At 36.9% G+C, this 15,383-nt stretch overlaps 4 protein-coding genes across 10 annotated transcripts in view; 3 read left to right on the top strand and 1 right to left on the bottom strand.

Moving 5' to 3' along the window:
* Positions 1–386: 386 nt before the first annotated feature.
* LOC126758969 (putative inositol monophosphatase 3) lies at positions 387–1,824 on the bottom strand. Its single transcript, XM_050473466.1, has 2 exons — positions 1,156–1,824; positions 387–1,092 (listed from the first exon to the last, which is right to left on the bottom strand). The coding sequence occupies exons 1-2, from the start codon at positions 1,685–1,687 to the stop codon at positions 554–556; spliced, it is 1,071 nt and encodes a 356-aa protein (XP_050329423.1). The 5' UTR covers positions 1,688–1,824; the 3' UTR covers positions 387–553.
* A 102-nt stretch (positions 1,825–1,926) lies between these two features.
* Positions 1,927–5,818, top strand: LOC126758941 (coatomer subunit beta). Its single transcript, XM_050473429.1, has 8 exons — positions 1,927–3,742; positions 3,823–3,952; positions 4,016–4,541; positions 4,602–4,763; positions 4,825–4,961; positions 5,031–5,167; positions 5,234–5,339; positions 5,397–5,818. The coding sequence occupies exons 1-8, from the start codon at positions 2,145–2,147 to the stop codon at positions 5,460–5,462; spliced, it is 2,862 nt and encodes a 953-aa protein (XP_050329386.1). The 5' UTR covers positions 1,927–2,144; the 3' UTR covers positions 5,463–5,818.
* Positions 5,819–6,395: 577 nt separating this feature from the next.
* Positions 6,396–8,172, top strand: LOC126758966 (diphosphomevalonate decarboxylase). Its single transcript, XM_050473464.1, has 5 exons — positions 6,396–6,626; positions 6,718–6,788; positions 6,876–6,993; positions 7,049–7,833; positions 7,896–8,172. The coding sequence occupies exons 1-5, from the start codon at positions 6,575–6,577 to the stop codon at positions 8,046–8,048; spliced, it is 1,179 nt and encodes a 392-aa protein (XP_050329421.1). The 5' UTR covers positions 6,396–6,574; the 3' UTR covers positions 8,049–8,172.
* Positions 8,173–8,699: 527 nt separating this feature from the next.
* LOC126758935 (stromal interaction molecule homolog) overlaps positions 8,700–15,383 on the top strand; it is a 35,159-nt gene continuing 28,475 nt past the window's right edge. For 2 of the 7 annotated variants that reach the window (XM_050473415.1, XM_050473416.1), the window contains exons 1-2: positions 8,701–8,864; positions 14,148–14,698. In XM_050473415.1, coding sequence (XP_050329372.1) covers positions 14,329–14,698 — 370 coding nt within the window. In that variant the 5' untranslated portion in view covers positions 8,701–8,864; positions 14,148–14,328. Of the gene's footprint in view, positions 8,865–13,615; positions 14,024–14,147; positions 14,699–15,383 lie in introns of those variants that run through there. The other 5 variants (XM_050473411.1, XM_050473417.1, XM_050473412.1 and 2 more) reach the window with 5 other exon arrangements.

The following is a 15,383-nucleotide window of genomic DNA, read 5'->3' as shown; positions in this document are numbered from 1 at the left end:
ATAACAACACATCTTCTATATACATATTTTCCTTATATACATATGTATGTATGTAAATATGTGTTCTTATACATATGTACATATATGTATGTAAATATGTATAGATTTAAATGAATTTTTTAAACATATGGGGAAAAAACTATTGATAATTAAAGCTTAGGTTGTTTACCAGAATCTTTTATTTTTTTTTTCTATTAATATATTGACATCAAAAGCTAGAGATAAGATGCTGAAGCAAGAATTTTAATAATTACCTCAAACAGGTTTTTTATACAAAAGCAAGTTTAGCGATTGGCATAATTATGTAATGAAGCCTACAGCGGACTTTCGACTAATGCCGGTTCATTGAACTTAATAAATCAACATATTTTTTTTTTTTTTTTTTTAACACACGCATCGTTTTTTATTCGCACGTTTACTGTTTTGAAACACAAGAACGTTTAGTATGAGTACAAAAACAGTTCTATTATTACGCAATATACATATATAACCTATGAATAATAGCCTGAGCTTTTTACCTATTTTCTAAATCCTTATTTCAAAAACTTTCAAACTATCTGTGTGCAGACGCAGTGTGGCTCTTTCTATACTCCATCAATTTTTCGATATACTCATCATGATTTTTAAGCGTAGCTAATAATCCCTGATCATTGACTGGTGAGCCTTCTGGCCCATAATCAATCAGCTCATCGTTAAGATTCGTCATAGCTCCACCAAGCGCATTTAAAATAGCATCTCCCGCGCAAATATCCCATTTTTTAATCTTCGTTGAATGCAAATACGCCGTGGCATTGTTGGATATTACTTGCAGAACTTTATAACCAGCGCCGGCAGCCGTTAAGATCTCTGACTCTTCACCAAAAACATTGCGTGTCAAATCTTTTACGCTACCTGCGTGAGAACGTGATACCGTAATAAGTGGTTTTGAAGTGTCTGGATTGACAGGATGTATAGATGCTAAATATTCAGACATTGAATGATCCACCCAAGCCCACGCAGTTTGCCCTATAAACGGACTGTGTATAACTCCGATAATGGGCTTTCCTTTTACTGCTACACACACCATGGTCGTGACATATTGATAAAGTTTTTCTGTAAAAATTTTCATTAATAAATAATTTTTCCAAAAAGAAGACAGCTGTCAAATGTTCATACCCGTAAATTCTTGAGTTGCATCTAGAGGATCAATCCATACTGTGACATCTTTTATATCAACCAATTCATTGGGCAAGTTGGCCGTTTCATGCAGTACTGTGGGATCTAAATCGAAAGTATTCACGTTACTACAGCTTTCTTTGTCTTCCTCAGAGTATATTTTAACTCGTGGGAAAATACGATGTAGCCCTTCTTTCATGACACAATGGGAACGTCCATCCGCATCCGTAAATGGATCGTTTGCACCCTCGTCTGTTTTACCTTTACTACGTTCTCTTAAATCTCGCGATTGAGCTACATCCAGTACTTCCAATCCGCCGCGTTGTGCTGCCTGTATGGCACCAATCAGTAGCTTGCGTAAATTCACCTTATTTTGATTGCGTAGCAAGCCATATACAGCGGGTCGTTCGTCCTCATGGAAATTCACAAAATACACTATAATAAGTGTTATCGTGATGAGGGCAATGGCAGCGGGCACTCGATGAATATGTATCGTGCGCCCCATTTTTTCTCTGCGCTTCGTATAGCTCATAGAATACTACAATAAACTCTATATGAGCAACCTACCTCCACAGCAGTTTTGGATAGGAAAGCTTATTTGATGTCGTGTCCAAGCAAAACTATACTTACTACTCTCAAACAAAAACAAATAAAATCAACAATTGAACAGTAAACAAATTGGAGCGTCATCTGACGTTACAAATTATGACAATTGCATCGTGGTTGGCAATGCCATTGAACAGATGTCACTGTCGATTGTAAATGTTCGCGGAAGAAGAAGCACAATATTAGCTGAGTATTTGACACGTCAATTATATTTCCACAATACATGTTTTCTTGAAAATTACAAAATTAAATACAATTTGTGTAATCTAAACAACATTTGAGTGTATTCCATATTTGTGCACGAGTTGTATAAATCATATTTATTTGAATTAATTCCCTAAATAAGTACAGAAAAGACCACTTGATAAATTTGTGTAACAAACATGGCGTTGGCCGAGGGACCTTGCTATACAATCATCAACTCGCCGGACATCGAGGTACCGAACGAGATGCAACTTAAACAAGACCTCGAAAAGGGAGATACCAATATGAAAATCGAGACATTGAAAAAAGTTATACAAATGTTATTGAATGGAGAACGTTTATCTGGTCTGATAATGACTATCATCAGATTCGTGCTTCCGGTACAGAATCATCAAATCAAAAAACTATTACTCATCTTCTGGGAGATAGTGCCGAAAACCTCAGCAGATGGCAAACTTTTGCAAGAAATGATATTGGTGTGTGATGCATACCGCAAGGACTTGCAACATCCCAATGAATTTCTACGCGGCTCAACTCTACGTTTCCTGTGCAAACTAAAAGAGCCAGAGCTTTTGGAGCCACTCATGCCAGCCATACGTGCTTGCCTTGAACATCGTCATTCCTACGTTCGACGAAATGCAGTTTTGGCCATTTTCACCATATACAAAAACTTTGATTGGTTAGTGCCAGACGGTCCAGAGTTGATTGCTAATTTCTTGGAAACTCAGCAAGATATGTCTTGCAAGCGAAATGCTTTTTTGATGCTCTTGCATGCTGATCAAGAACGTGCACTCAACTATCTGGCATCTTGCATTGACCAAGTTAACAACTTTGGTGATATTCTACAATTGGTAATTGTTGAACTCATCTATAAAGTGTGTCACGCCAATCCAGCAGAACGCTCACGTTTTATACGTTGCATTTACAATCTGCTTAATTCATCATCAAATGCTGTGCGTTATGAAGCGGCCGGCACACTCATTACACTATCGTCTGCACCAACCGCTATTCGTGCCGCAGCCAGCTGTTATATTGAGTTGATTGTCGGTGATAGCGATAACAATGTCAAACTTATTGTGTTGGATCGCTTAATTGCTATGAAAGAAAATGAAAATATGGAGAAAGTAATGCAAGATTTAGTAATGGATATACTACGTGTATTGGCAGCACCCGATATCGAAGTGCGACGTAAGACGTTGGCACTTGCCATGGATTTAGTCTCTTCACGCAATATTGAGGAAATGGTTCTGGTATTAAAGAAAGAAGTTTCTAAAACCCATAATGTTGAACACGAGGACACTGGCAAGTATCGCCAATTGCTTGTACGCACATTACACTCTTGCTCCATAAAATTCCCTGATGTGGCCGCAAATGTAATACCCGTTTTAGTGGAATTCCTTTCCGATACAAATGAATTTGCTGCAGCTGATGTGTTGATTTTCATACGTGAGGCTATACAGAAATTCCCCTCACTACGTGCACTTATTATCGAGCGTTTAATTGAAGCATTCCCACAAATAAAATCGTCGAAAATACATCGTGCCGCAGTCTGGATATTAGGTGAATATGTAGACAACAAAGAGCAGATACTCGAAGTAACCGAAACCATAATACAGACATTGGGAGAAATACCGATGGTTGAAGCGGAGCAAAAACGTTTAGCGGGTGAACAAACCGATGAGGGGCAGAAAGCCACTGAGCCCAACACGGTTTCTGCTGGCAATAAAGTCACCTCGGATGGTACATATGCCACCCAAAGTGCTTTCAGCTTGGCGCCGTAAGTTGAATTTTCTTTCATTGACCAAATAATAAAATACCTTTAGTTTGGTAAAATTCTAATTTGTTTTACGTTCGCAGTGTCGCAAAGAAGGAGAAACGACCACCACTACGCCAGTATTTAATGGATGGTGACTTCTTCATTGGAGCTGCACTCTCAGCCACTCTAACTAAACTAGCACTACGATATGCCGAGTTGGAAGATGATGTGGTTAGTAATTGATTAGCTAAAATTATATAACTTGACACAACTAAACATTCTATCCTCCTGCAGCGTCAACAAAATCGTTTGACTACACAAGTTATGCTCATTATGAGTTCCATATTGCATCTTGGAAAATCCGGTTTCCCTACCAAACCTATCACCAATGATGACATAGATCGTATCTTCATTTGCTTGCGCACACTGAGTGAACGCACCAAAGAGGCAGTCGAAGTATTCCAACATTATTGCCGTGACGCACTTGGCAAAATGCTGGATGCCCAACATGAAGAGGATCAACGCATTTTGAAAGAGAAACAACGTGCTGCTGCTAAGGTACAACCTGACGATCCCGTTGGATTTGCACAACTATCTAATGGGCGTGACAATCAATTGGGCGAGAACGTGTTCGAAACTAGTTTGAATCAAGCGTTGGCCGGCACAAAATCAACCAATTTGAGTGACATCACTTCGCCAAATAACAAACTCAATAAGGTAACACAATTGACCGGCTTCTCTGATCCAGTCTACGCTGAGGCTTATGTAAATGTCAACCAATACGACATCGTCTTGGATGTATTGATTGTAAATCAAACAAGTAAGTGCTAAAATTTGTTTAAAAACGAAAATCGCTCATAAGAAATCTCTTAAATCACAGACGATACGCTACAAAACTGTACACTCGAGTTGGCAACTTTGGGTGATTTGAAATTGGTTGAACGACCACATCCAGTTGTGTTGGCGCCCCATGATTTCTGCAACATCAAGGCAAATGTGAAAGTGTCGTCCACTGAGAATGGCATAATTTTCGGAAATATCGGTGAGCAGAATATTTAGTTAACTTGCGTGTGCCTGAGATTATTTATTATGTATATTTGCAGTTTACGACACGAGCATCAATACAAATGTCGTTGTGCTGAACACCATACACATTGACATTATGGATTATATCATACCCGCTTCGTGCACTGACACTGAGTTTAGACAGATGTGGCAAGATTTCGAGTGGGAAAATAAGGTGCGCATTTTAATTGATAATAATTGTATAAATAATTGATAATTGATGTACTATTTGTAACTTCATTAGGTAACGGTTAACACTACATTCACCGATTTGCATGAGTATTTGAAGCATTTGTTGAAGAGCACCAACATGAAATGTTTGACTCCGGAGAAGGCACTCAGCGGCCAATGTGGATTTATGGCTGCAAATATGTATGCGAAGTGAGTAGTTAGCTTGGCCAATGAAACTTATAAAAATCAATGCATTAAATGTCTATTGTATTCAAGATCAATCTTTGGTGAAAACGCCCTTGCCAATTTAAGCATCGAAAAACCTGTGGACGATCCCGATTCCAAGGTCACCGGCCACATACGCATACGCGCTAAAAGCCAGGTACTATTAAAATTAGCAAATCAAATTAATTTTTTAACTAAATATTTGTATTTTCAGGGCATGGCACTAAGCTTAGGTGATAAGATCAGTTCGTCGCAGAAACAGTCAGTGCAGGCTGCTTAAATGCTGACAGACATGGCAAATTGTTCTTATTTAAGTTTGAACTCTTAGTGTATTAATTATATCCGTTTACGAAATTCATCATTTCAAACTTAGTGCATTACTGTATGGGTGAAAACTCTTTTTCTTATTGTTTAATTATATTTGATTTATTTGTGTTGCCTAAAACAGCGAATATTCGCACACAAAGTACTTTATACGTTAACATGTATGTAAAACCATTTATTTGTTAGTATATCATTGCTATAAAGATTTTTGAAAAGCTTATAATTCCAGCTATTAAATAGAATAAAAAGCAACGCTTTATTTTATGTACGAGAAATATAATATTTAAATATATACTGCATACACCATACACCGATTAAAAATATATGTATGAAATTAAAATTTAGAAAAAAAAAAAATGTAATCTTTTTTCGGACAATTAAGCTTGACTTGTAATTAGTGTGTGTGAAAGTGTTTCATAGCGAAATACATAAATACTGAATTTATACACAAAAGGAAGAAGAAGAAAATCGCTAAACTTTCATAGCATTTTACATAGATATGCGGGATATGCACAGTTAACTTCGATCTTTTGTATGCCATCCGCTAATTCACAACACCTCATTGAGCCTCAGCTCATAAAAAAATCTGTCGATCTACTTGGGGTAATAGAGTCGAGTGACCCATTTCGCGGAGCCTTTTCGCAAACTTTGCTACTACTTTAGCAATTTGTGCGCAAGGAATCAGTATTTACAGTTTTTCACCGATCAAAAGCCCTTTTCATGCATAAGAGACCTACTGAGTTTACAGTAACTGATTTACCGTTAAATATTGAAACAAAATTAATTTTTAGCTTCTTCTCGCCACCACTGTCAATAATCTTTTACAATATTTTGATGCTTCAAAAACTCAGCAACTCTGCTAAACAGCTGTGCAATGTATGCAAAAACATTTGGAATGTGTGCGATCACTCAACTCCACGGTAAAAAAGTTGCACCAAGAAATGGCCCCAACTGCCAGTTTCTTACTTGGGGAAAGTGGAGCAGTCGTGTTTAGTTAGCGGTCCAGCAACTACTTAATATAAATAATTAAGCAAAGTGTTAATAAATAATATATTTTTTTACTTGAAAATGTTTGTTGAAACATGCATTGCACCTGTAAACATTGCACTAATCAAATATTGTAAGTAAACTTTCACTTTTCAAGCCATACATACATATATACATACAATACATAAGTAGTTAACAGTTTTTAAATATGACTTTATTTAAAGGGGGAAAACGACATGAGGAACTCATATTACCCATCAACGACTCGCTCAGTGTGACCCTTAACACCGACGAGGTAATTTCCATTTGAATATACTTATGTTTAATTCCTAAATGTAAATTATTGTAAACAAAACCCTTTTGTTACGGAAATTCATTTTAGATGTGCGCTAAAACAACGGCAGCTGCTTCAGCTTCCTTTAAAGATAACGTAATGTGGTTGAATGGCGAAAAGGTGCCATTTGAGCAGAACGCACGGTTAATGCGTTGTGTGAAGGAATGTAAGTTTATTGTCGGAATATTATGGATATAAGTTTTTAAATTTCAATATTTTAGTACAACAACTTGCTATTGCTAAAGGAAAACTAAAGTTCCCCATAGATTGGAGGCTACATATAGCATCGCGTAATAATTTTCCTACTGCTGCGGGCTTGGCGTCAAGCGCAGCTGGTTACGCTTGTCTTGTATATACACTTGCGCAACTGTATGGCGTGGAAAATGAAGAATTGACGACAATTGCTCGCCAAGGAAGTGGTTCTGCATGTCGCAGCTTGCACGGCGGTTTTGTACGCTGGCGCATGGGTACACGCAATGATGGTAGTGATTCAATAGGCTCTCCCGTTGTACCGGCAGAGCATTGGCAGGACTTTCATATCATCATATTGGTGGTAAACGATTCACGTAAGAAAACAAGCTCGACTAACGGTATGAAACGTGCTGTAGAAACATCAGATTTGTTAACATATCGTGCACAACATTGCGTACCACAGCGTATAGCAGCAGTGATCGATGCAATAAAAAACCATGACTTCCCTAAATTGGCAGAAATTACTATGCGCGATTCGAATCAATTTCATGCTATTGCCTTAGACACATTTCCACCATGTGCATACATGAATGATGTGTCACATGCAATTGTGGACTTTGTTCACGCTTTTAATAAAGCAGCAGGCGAAATAAAGTTGGCTTATACTTTTGATGCCGGACCAAATGCTTGCCTATTTCTTTTAGAAAAAGATGTAAGTGCTGCATTGGCGGCAATACAAAACAGTTTTCCGAATGATGCGGGAGACAGTGTAGAATATGTTAAGGGCATACCGATAAAGTGTGAACCCAAAGAGGTACGTAGAAATTTATATGAATTTATTAAGACTTTTTTTTTAAATATAATATATTTTTTTAGATCGACGCCTTCTACAATAATGGTACTTTACCTAAAAATGATAAGAATCTTTTTAAATATGTAATTCATACAAGGATTGGTACAGGACCACAACGTCTCGATGAAAGCAAAAGCCTTTTAAATATCAGTAATGGCTTACCACTTGAAAATTAAGAGTAAAAACGCCTTTGGGATATATTTCATTTAAGTCATAAGCAGAAAAATGTAAACATTGTGATCGCAGAGCAACTGTTCAATAAATATTTTCTATACATATATCAATAAATAATAAACGAAACTGAAATTTTTTTCTTCCATCGTATATGAAAGTGCGAAAAGTGTGTACTTTGGAAAACTGTAATCATTCATACAAGTAATTTTCTAAAATGATTTTTTTTTTTTTATATTCATCGAAATTAAATAGAATAATAAATTGGGAAATTTATTTAGAGTTTCGGCAACCCTATTACCCCATCAGCTATCTTATCACCCCATTCGTTTTCGCCGTTTTTGTTTTCATTTGCTAATCGTACTCCAATTACGTTCGTCAGCTGATTGAGAGCCACCAGATCAAAAACTGAATAGCGCAAGTATCGCCCAAATAGATTTCTAGGTTTTAGCGTTTTATTCAATTATGTAAATTTTTTGAAACATTTTTTAGTGAATGAGGTTTATTTAGATAGGTTATTATGCATTGTTATGGAGGATATTAATTATGTGTAATATTTTGTGGAAAAAAGAAATAAAGTTGATTTTATATTTGCCTTGGTATGGCAACGATCACAATCTTTTCACACATGCACCCAAACGTGAGCTTGAAAACTTATTCGTTCGTGTCATTATTTAGTTGAACGGGAAGAAAACGGAAAATATTTAATTTCTTGATCATAGACCTTTTATAGGACAGAATTCGTAATAAAAAGTGGAAAATTACTTAAAAATTGATTGTGTTTTACGTTGGTAGGAGAAGTACAAAAGGATGTGCCCTTGGTAAAGAGTTAAAAAGTGTTAAAAAATAATATTGTAAGAAAATCAGAAGTTTTACAAAATGACGAGTTAGCCAGCTAGTGACGACGAAGGTAAATGCCAGCGCTAGCGTTGACACAAACGGCTAGCTAGCCAGCGCTGGCGTACACATGACAATAGCATTGGCAGTGGCAGTGGCAGCAGCGTGTGATTTGTGTTGTTTAATTATTGCCTAGCCGCTTGTATAATGATACAAGATGCAACGATGCCGTACAATGAAGTAGCCGAAAAGAAGCAATAAATAATTAAAGGCATATGTGTGTGGTGTAAGCGAGGCATCGGAGACTGTGAATGATCTACATGCAAACAGTGATCAATGTATACATATTAAAAAAAAAGGAATTACTATCCAAACCAATGCAAAAATGCATTTGTTTACAGATTCCAGACTGATGTGTTGCAAATCTATACAATATGCATATCAAGACGTTGATTGAGTGATAGCATTTAAAGAAAAAGCTTAAAAGTGATAATGCATTGGACGGCTAATCTGTTTTATTATTTGTAACAATTCATCCGCACCCGTCTACTTTATATCGCTGAGCTGTGTATAAGTCAGTTATTACAGTTTTATTGGGAGGCAACAAGAACAGATATATAATTTAATCTTGACAGTTTTAATATCTCCATATATTATTTTGAATAATGTTTTTATTCCATTCTAGTAGGGCCCGAATTTATTTATTTATAAAAAAAAAAAAACCGAGGAAAAAGTTAAAAACGGAAACTTGACTCAATACGTATTGACGGTCAGGTTCAAGTTCCAGTTCTAGCATTTCTAACGTGAATATTTTCATATAAATATTTGTTTGCGTGTGTAGACGTATGTACATACAAAACATTTACGTATCTAGCAAATAATGCCGCCAGTCAATTGGCACTTAACCCTTTTCGACATGACCTCCTCTGCATCTCTCCCCTGAAGTTAACAAGTTTAGATATTTGTTAACATATAAAAATACGCATATGGTATATGTATATCATGTTTTCATGTTGTTGCTTGAAGTATTACGTTTAATATGTTATGTCGTAGTAAAATATACATACATAAATGTCTAAAACTAACACATTTAGGAAATTTTCTATTAACATTTTAGCGAGACGATAAAACGTAAATTTAGAAAGTAACCACGCAAAATTGTATACCGTTATAACAACGTCTTCGAGAACGATTCAATTGCTCCATTTAAATATGAGTTTGAACTTCGAAAGTGGGTGCAAATTTGTAAAAGTGTATATGTACTTATATGTACTGTTGTTGCTATAAATTTATGCATTGCCCAATATAGCTGCTTATCCATTCTTTTAATTTGAGTTTTTCGCCAATTGTATAAGCAAATAATGACGTGTTCTCTAACCACACTATGTTAATCCTCAATTGGCTATGGTTGGTTGGTATTCCGATTGCTTCTTTTTGTTTTATGTTGTTTGTTTTTTTAACCGCAAACAGCAGTCGAAAAGCAGCAGTCAGCATTGGTAAGCATTCGTAGCTTTGAGGAGTGATAACATTGGAATAAGTGTGAAAAAATAGAATTCAAATTTTGTGTTTACTTTGAATTTTGCGTTTTTTATCGCCTTGGAAATACTTTTTTTGTGTTTTGTTTTCGAAGCAGCAAATCATGATGAGTGCTTTGGCGGTTAAATTATATGTAGACACTACATACATACATACATACATATGTATGTAAATATGTGAAAATATCACTTTGGCAAAAATATGTACAATTTATATTATCTATTAATTGATTGATGTTTGATTCTATTACAACTATTAACGTAGATACTTCCACAGAAAATATTTTTTTACGTTTTTTAAATTTGCTAATGAATATCGGTATTTGTATTTTTCCACTTTGCGACAACACAGGAATTAATGTGCTCTATTATGTATGTACATATATTAACAATAATGTTTGTCTCAGCTCACGTAAGCTGAATGGATAGGAATTTATATCCGATTCGGAGATCTTTCTGACCTAGAGTAGAACTGATATTAACCGTCTCACAAATTTGAAATTGGCTCAAAGCACCTTGCCGATTTATAACTGTATTTATGATCAATAGGCACCAATTCTCACAACAGTCGGTAAGGTTTTGATTCCTCATGACTCGTGCTGGCATTGAGTTCATCTCGGTCCGGAGGAATTTTTCTTTTTTAGCATAACCTGGCGACCTATCCTAACTTTGGTATCAGACCATCTGCCCATAGTTATTTCGATCAAAAAACCTCCCGACTTAATTCTGTGAACAACCGTACCTTCGTTAACTTTAATAAAGCTTATGCATCACAGAATTTACCTAGAGCACCTTTAACACGCTACCACTTTCCTACGGACGTAACCGTTGGCGAACGTCAATTCCGCGAGGTGATCGCAGATACTATCGCTCGCTTCAGCCCTGCGGGAGAGCTCGACATCTTACGCCATGCTGATCTCAATGATCCCCGAATAAGGGATCTCAATTTGGAGATTCGGCAAATAGTAAACTTGGAATAGAATACCTGAAGTCTTGCAACCGGTGTGAGTAAGCTTTAGACTACTGGCAATGCTTTCTCTGTCCACTTTGTCTGTCCACTATTTTAGCCGGCAATTTACACTGCACCTCTCGGTAGGCAAAGCCAAACGACGAGTTATCTGTCGGCTGCGCAAAATGCTAAAAGATTGCAAACCACTTTTCTTCACCGATGAGGAGGTTCTGAGTGTTGTCAATAAGGCAAAATCTTCCAAATCCATTGACCCTCATAGAATTAACATGCTGATGCTAAAGCACCTCGACGGGAGTAAGCTTCCTCAACAAGGTCCTCAACCTGTCGCTGATCACTCTTCAAAAACTCGGATGTGATAGGAAGAGTGGTCCCACTACTGAAACCTTCGAAACCCAAGGGAATAGTTCATGGTCTCAACTAAAAACAACCCAGCGAGGGTTGAAAAGGTAGACTATGAACTACCTGAGTGGTCGACATCTCTTCAACATCTCGAAACTCTCTCAACAACCAGAGGGTCAGAGAACCACCTCCTACGCCGATGATTGCACGATAATGACGTCGGGAATGGAATCGCTTCCTCGCTGCACGGAACCTAACACTCTCCTTGATCATAATATTGCTGTCGATGGCGTTGAAATCCCGACTGTCAAAAGCCCTAACATTTTAGGTGTGACATTCGACAGCTTGTGCTCCTTCACTCCTCTCACGACCGCGATAGCCGGCAGCACATGGGGGAAAAAGCTAAAGAAACGTTGCTGGCAACATACAAGGCAATCGGCTGGCCGGTCCTTTACTACGCCGCACTAATATGGTTGCATGGATGCAGTGAAACGCAGACGAGAAAGCTACAGACATGTTAGAATTCTACACTCCGGACTACAACGGGGTGCCTCTTGATGTCTCCCATTGAACATCTGCACAGTGAAGCCCGCATTCTCCCAGTTAAGGAACATATTGAACTCCTCTCTCAGCACGTTTGCTGGGCCTACTGTTGGATGAGCCCGATGACAACTTTTCTGAACCTTTCCATCTTAACTTCACCGCGACCATGCGGTTTACGAATTCAAAATGAATTCGATCTTTCTACATATATATGATTTATCTAGTGCTAGGTTTCCAATGCTGCAAATTCTGTGATATAAGGTGATTTATAGTACGTAAGACACAACTAAATTGGAAATTCTTTACTTCCATTGATTTCAAGTTTGAATTCAGTTATAAAGTTCCATATTTGAATGAATGAATGATTCATATAATATCTCAAACGTAAAAAATCCTTCTGTAATTTACTCCTCCAATTGAAAGCTCGGGTATTCCCACTTTTCGCATGTCATGTGCTCCTTTTATCGATAAGTTATAATAAATATATTTGCGAACTAAAAAACCGGTAAAATTCCTGCAGCATCTGATGCATTTTTAAAATTATATTTTTATGTTAAACTGTTTTGTATAATTGTATGGGTATTTCTTTGTTCATACTTTAAAATTATATTATATACAACAACCATATATATACATACATATGTATTAATAATGAATAATTGTAGTATTCATAATTTTTGAATACGAAAGTCACGAAACAATGTTTCGTTACAATTTAAGTTCGACTGCCTAATTAATATATGTAAATAATGCATATATACACACATACATACCTACATCCCATTTATATATATAAAGATATATATTTGTATGTGTATATATGTAAATGCAAAGCTCTCTTTGAGAATTTGCGCTTAACGTTTACATAAATAAGGTGGGGGCTTTTACAGAGGGGGATTGATTGTTTTGAAAACTGTTGTTTGAAGCGTGTACTTGGCAACTCATGAGATGTCGATTCCGAATACATTTACATACATATGTACATATATTCAGAGCTTAGCTTTTTCTAGCGCTCAAGCACGAACGCTTCGTCAATAGCGGCAGCTCGAATTCTCCAAATTCATACTCGTATCAATTGTTATAGCTTGTTCATATATAAAACAAATTAAACTTACATACAAACAATTGTATGCATGCACTCACTTTTGGGTTACGAATATTGTAAGCAACTGTTTGTACACAGTCATATATACATATGTACATATTTAATATAAATGTGTAATACATGAAAAAGTGTGTAAATATTGGAATAAGTACAGGTATCTTTGGAAATTAATTTTGTTTGTATCTTCTCTGTGTTTCTTGCAATATTCGTGCGCGTGCATATACGACGACGTACCGGCTGCTCGCAGTACACCGTCAGTCAGCAGATAACAAACAAGACAGTCGAACGTTCGCCGCCGAGTGAATACGGAACAATTTGTGGTTTAAATCAGTTTTATGGATTTTCTTTGTGCTTTTTTGTTCAATTATGTGTTTTCGGATTTGAACTTCACGCATTAAAAAACGAGCAAATATTGCATCTGAATAAATGCAATAATTTGTGGATTTTTTTGTTTTTGTGAACTTCAAACTAACAGCAGGCGAATGCGCGCTGCTTATAGCGTTATAGCATTCAGTGCAAGTCTACGCTATTAAAGCACGCTCTAAGCTGCTGTTAGCAGGAGAAACAAACAAAATCACACGCAACACAAGTCAGAGCACGGCGAACGACCAACGACATTAAGGTCAACTGGTCGCCAAATGTACAGTCAGTGTCAGCCTATTTGTCATTTAGCAAAATTTCAATTTTATTGCAATTTTTTAATTGTCTTTACAAGTACTATCTAAAATACATATGTATGTATATATTTTATTTGTATTTTTCTTTATCTTTACAGGTAGACGTTGTCATCTCGTTCCATTAAATTAGCATTCTATTCAAATATTTATTGTTATCAATATTTGTTTGCCGAAGTTGTTGTTGTTGTCGTTGTTGTTTGCGCAAAATAACACACAACTCACAAGCAAACACCCATAATACACTTGAACTGCACACCTAGCGGCAGCGTACGATACACTATGCAACGCAAACTGTTGCTCTATGCGCTGCTCTTCTTGGCAGTGACGTCGCAAAAATGTCATGTAGTCGAAAGTGGCGGCCCACCCAGCGACACTATGGGCACAATAGCCGCCAATCGCTACAATGCCGAGCAGCAGCAGCATCAACACCAACAACAGCAACAGCATCATCTTCCCACGGCGGCGCATCATCAAGGCGGCACTGGCGGTGGCGGCGGCAGTAACAGCGTTGTGCCGGCGCCCGCAGCGCCAACGGCCGCCACTCACGCTTTATACCATCCATCGCCATCGGGCAGTGGCCACATGGAGCATCGCAATTCGTATAATCTGCTAAGCGAAGCAATGTCGCAGGCTGTCAGCAATGAATTCAGTAAGTACACACAAACATACATGCATACGCTAATGTAAATGTAAATGTCGGAAGTGAATGACGAATTTGTTGATCGGCTTGATCTTATCTACTAAGAAACAATATTTTTGCATACACACACAGTCACAATGAGTGAATGTGCTGTACTTAGTTACTAATGCGAAAGTTGAAATTTGTACGTATTTAATTTTTTTACTCATGCTTTTGTTTTAATTTCCTTTTTTAAGTTATTTTTAAAGCGGCAGCATGCCTTCACAAAGTGCTTCAAATTTTGACAGCACTATATTTTATCATTTACATCGATTAATTATTTCCCAAAAAAAAATGATAATCCGGTAAATGTGACGTAATGCTCAAAAGAATTAGCTCGTTAAAGATTAATTACATGCATTTGCAAAAACAAGAAAAAGTAAATCCAATAATATCTTGCTTTGATTCATGAAACTGATTTAATTATAAATATAACCTTTAAGGTGCGAAATGCATAAGCCAAACGATTTTTACCGATAAATTGCTGCGATTGACGCAACAGTTTAGTTTTTATAATTTTTGTTTTGAGTTGCGCCCTTTTCTTACTGCCTGATGTTCTGGCATGCCACCTGTGCGTGATATATAAGAAACTTCCCCGATCAAATGACATTTTAAAATGGAACTGAAACCTTCGAAAAAGTTTTTGTATGCTCTA

Source organism: Bactrocera neohumeralis, chromosome 5 (genome assembly GCF_024586455.1).
Source record: "Bactrocera neohumeralis isolate Rockhampton chromosome 5, APGP_CSIRO_Bneo_wtdbg2-racon-allhic-juicebox.fasta_v2, whole genome shotgun sequence".
Lineage (NCBI taxonomy): Eukaryota > Metazoa > Arthropoda > Insecta > Diptera > Tephritidae > Bactrocera > Bactrocera neohumeralis.
The sequence above is the reverse complement of the archived record's forward strand: the minus strand, read 5'-3'. Positions and strand labels throughout refer to the sequence as shown.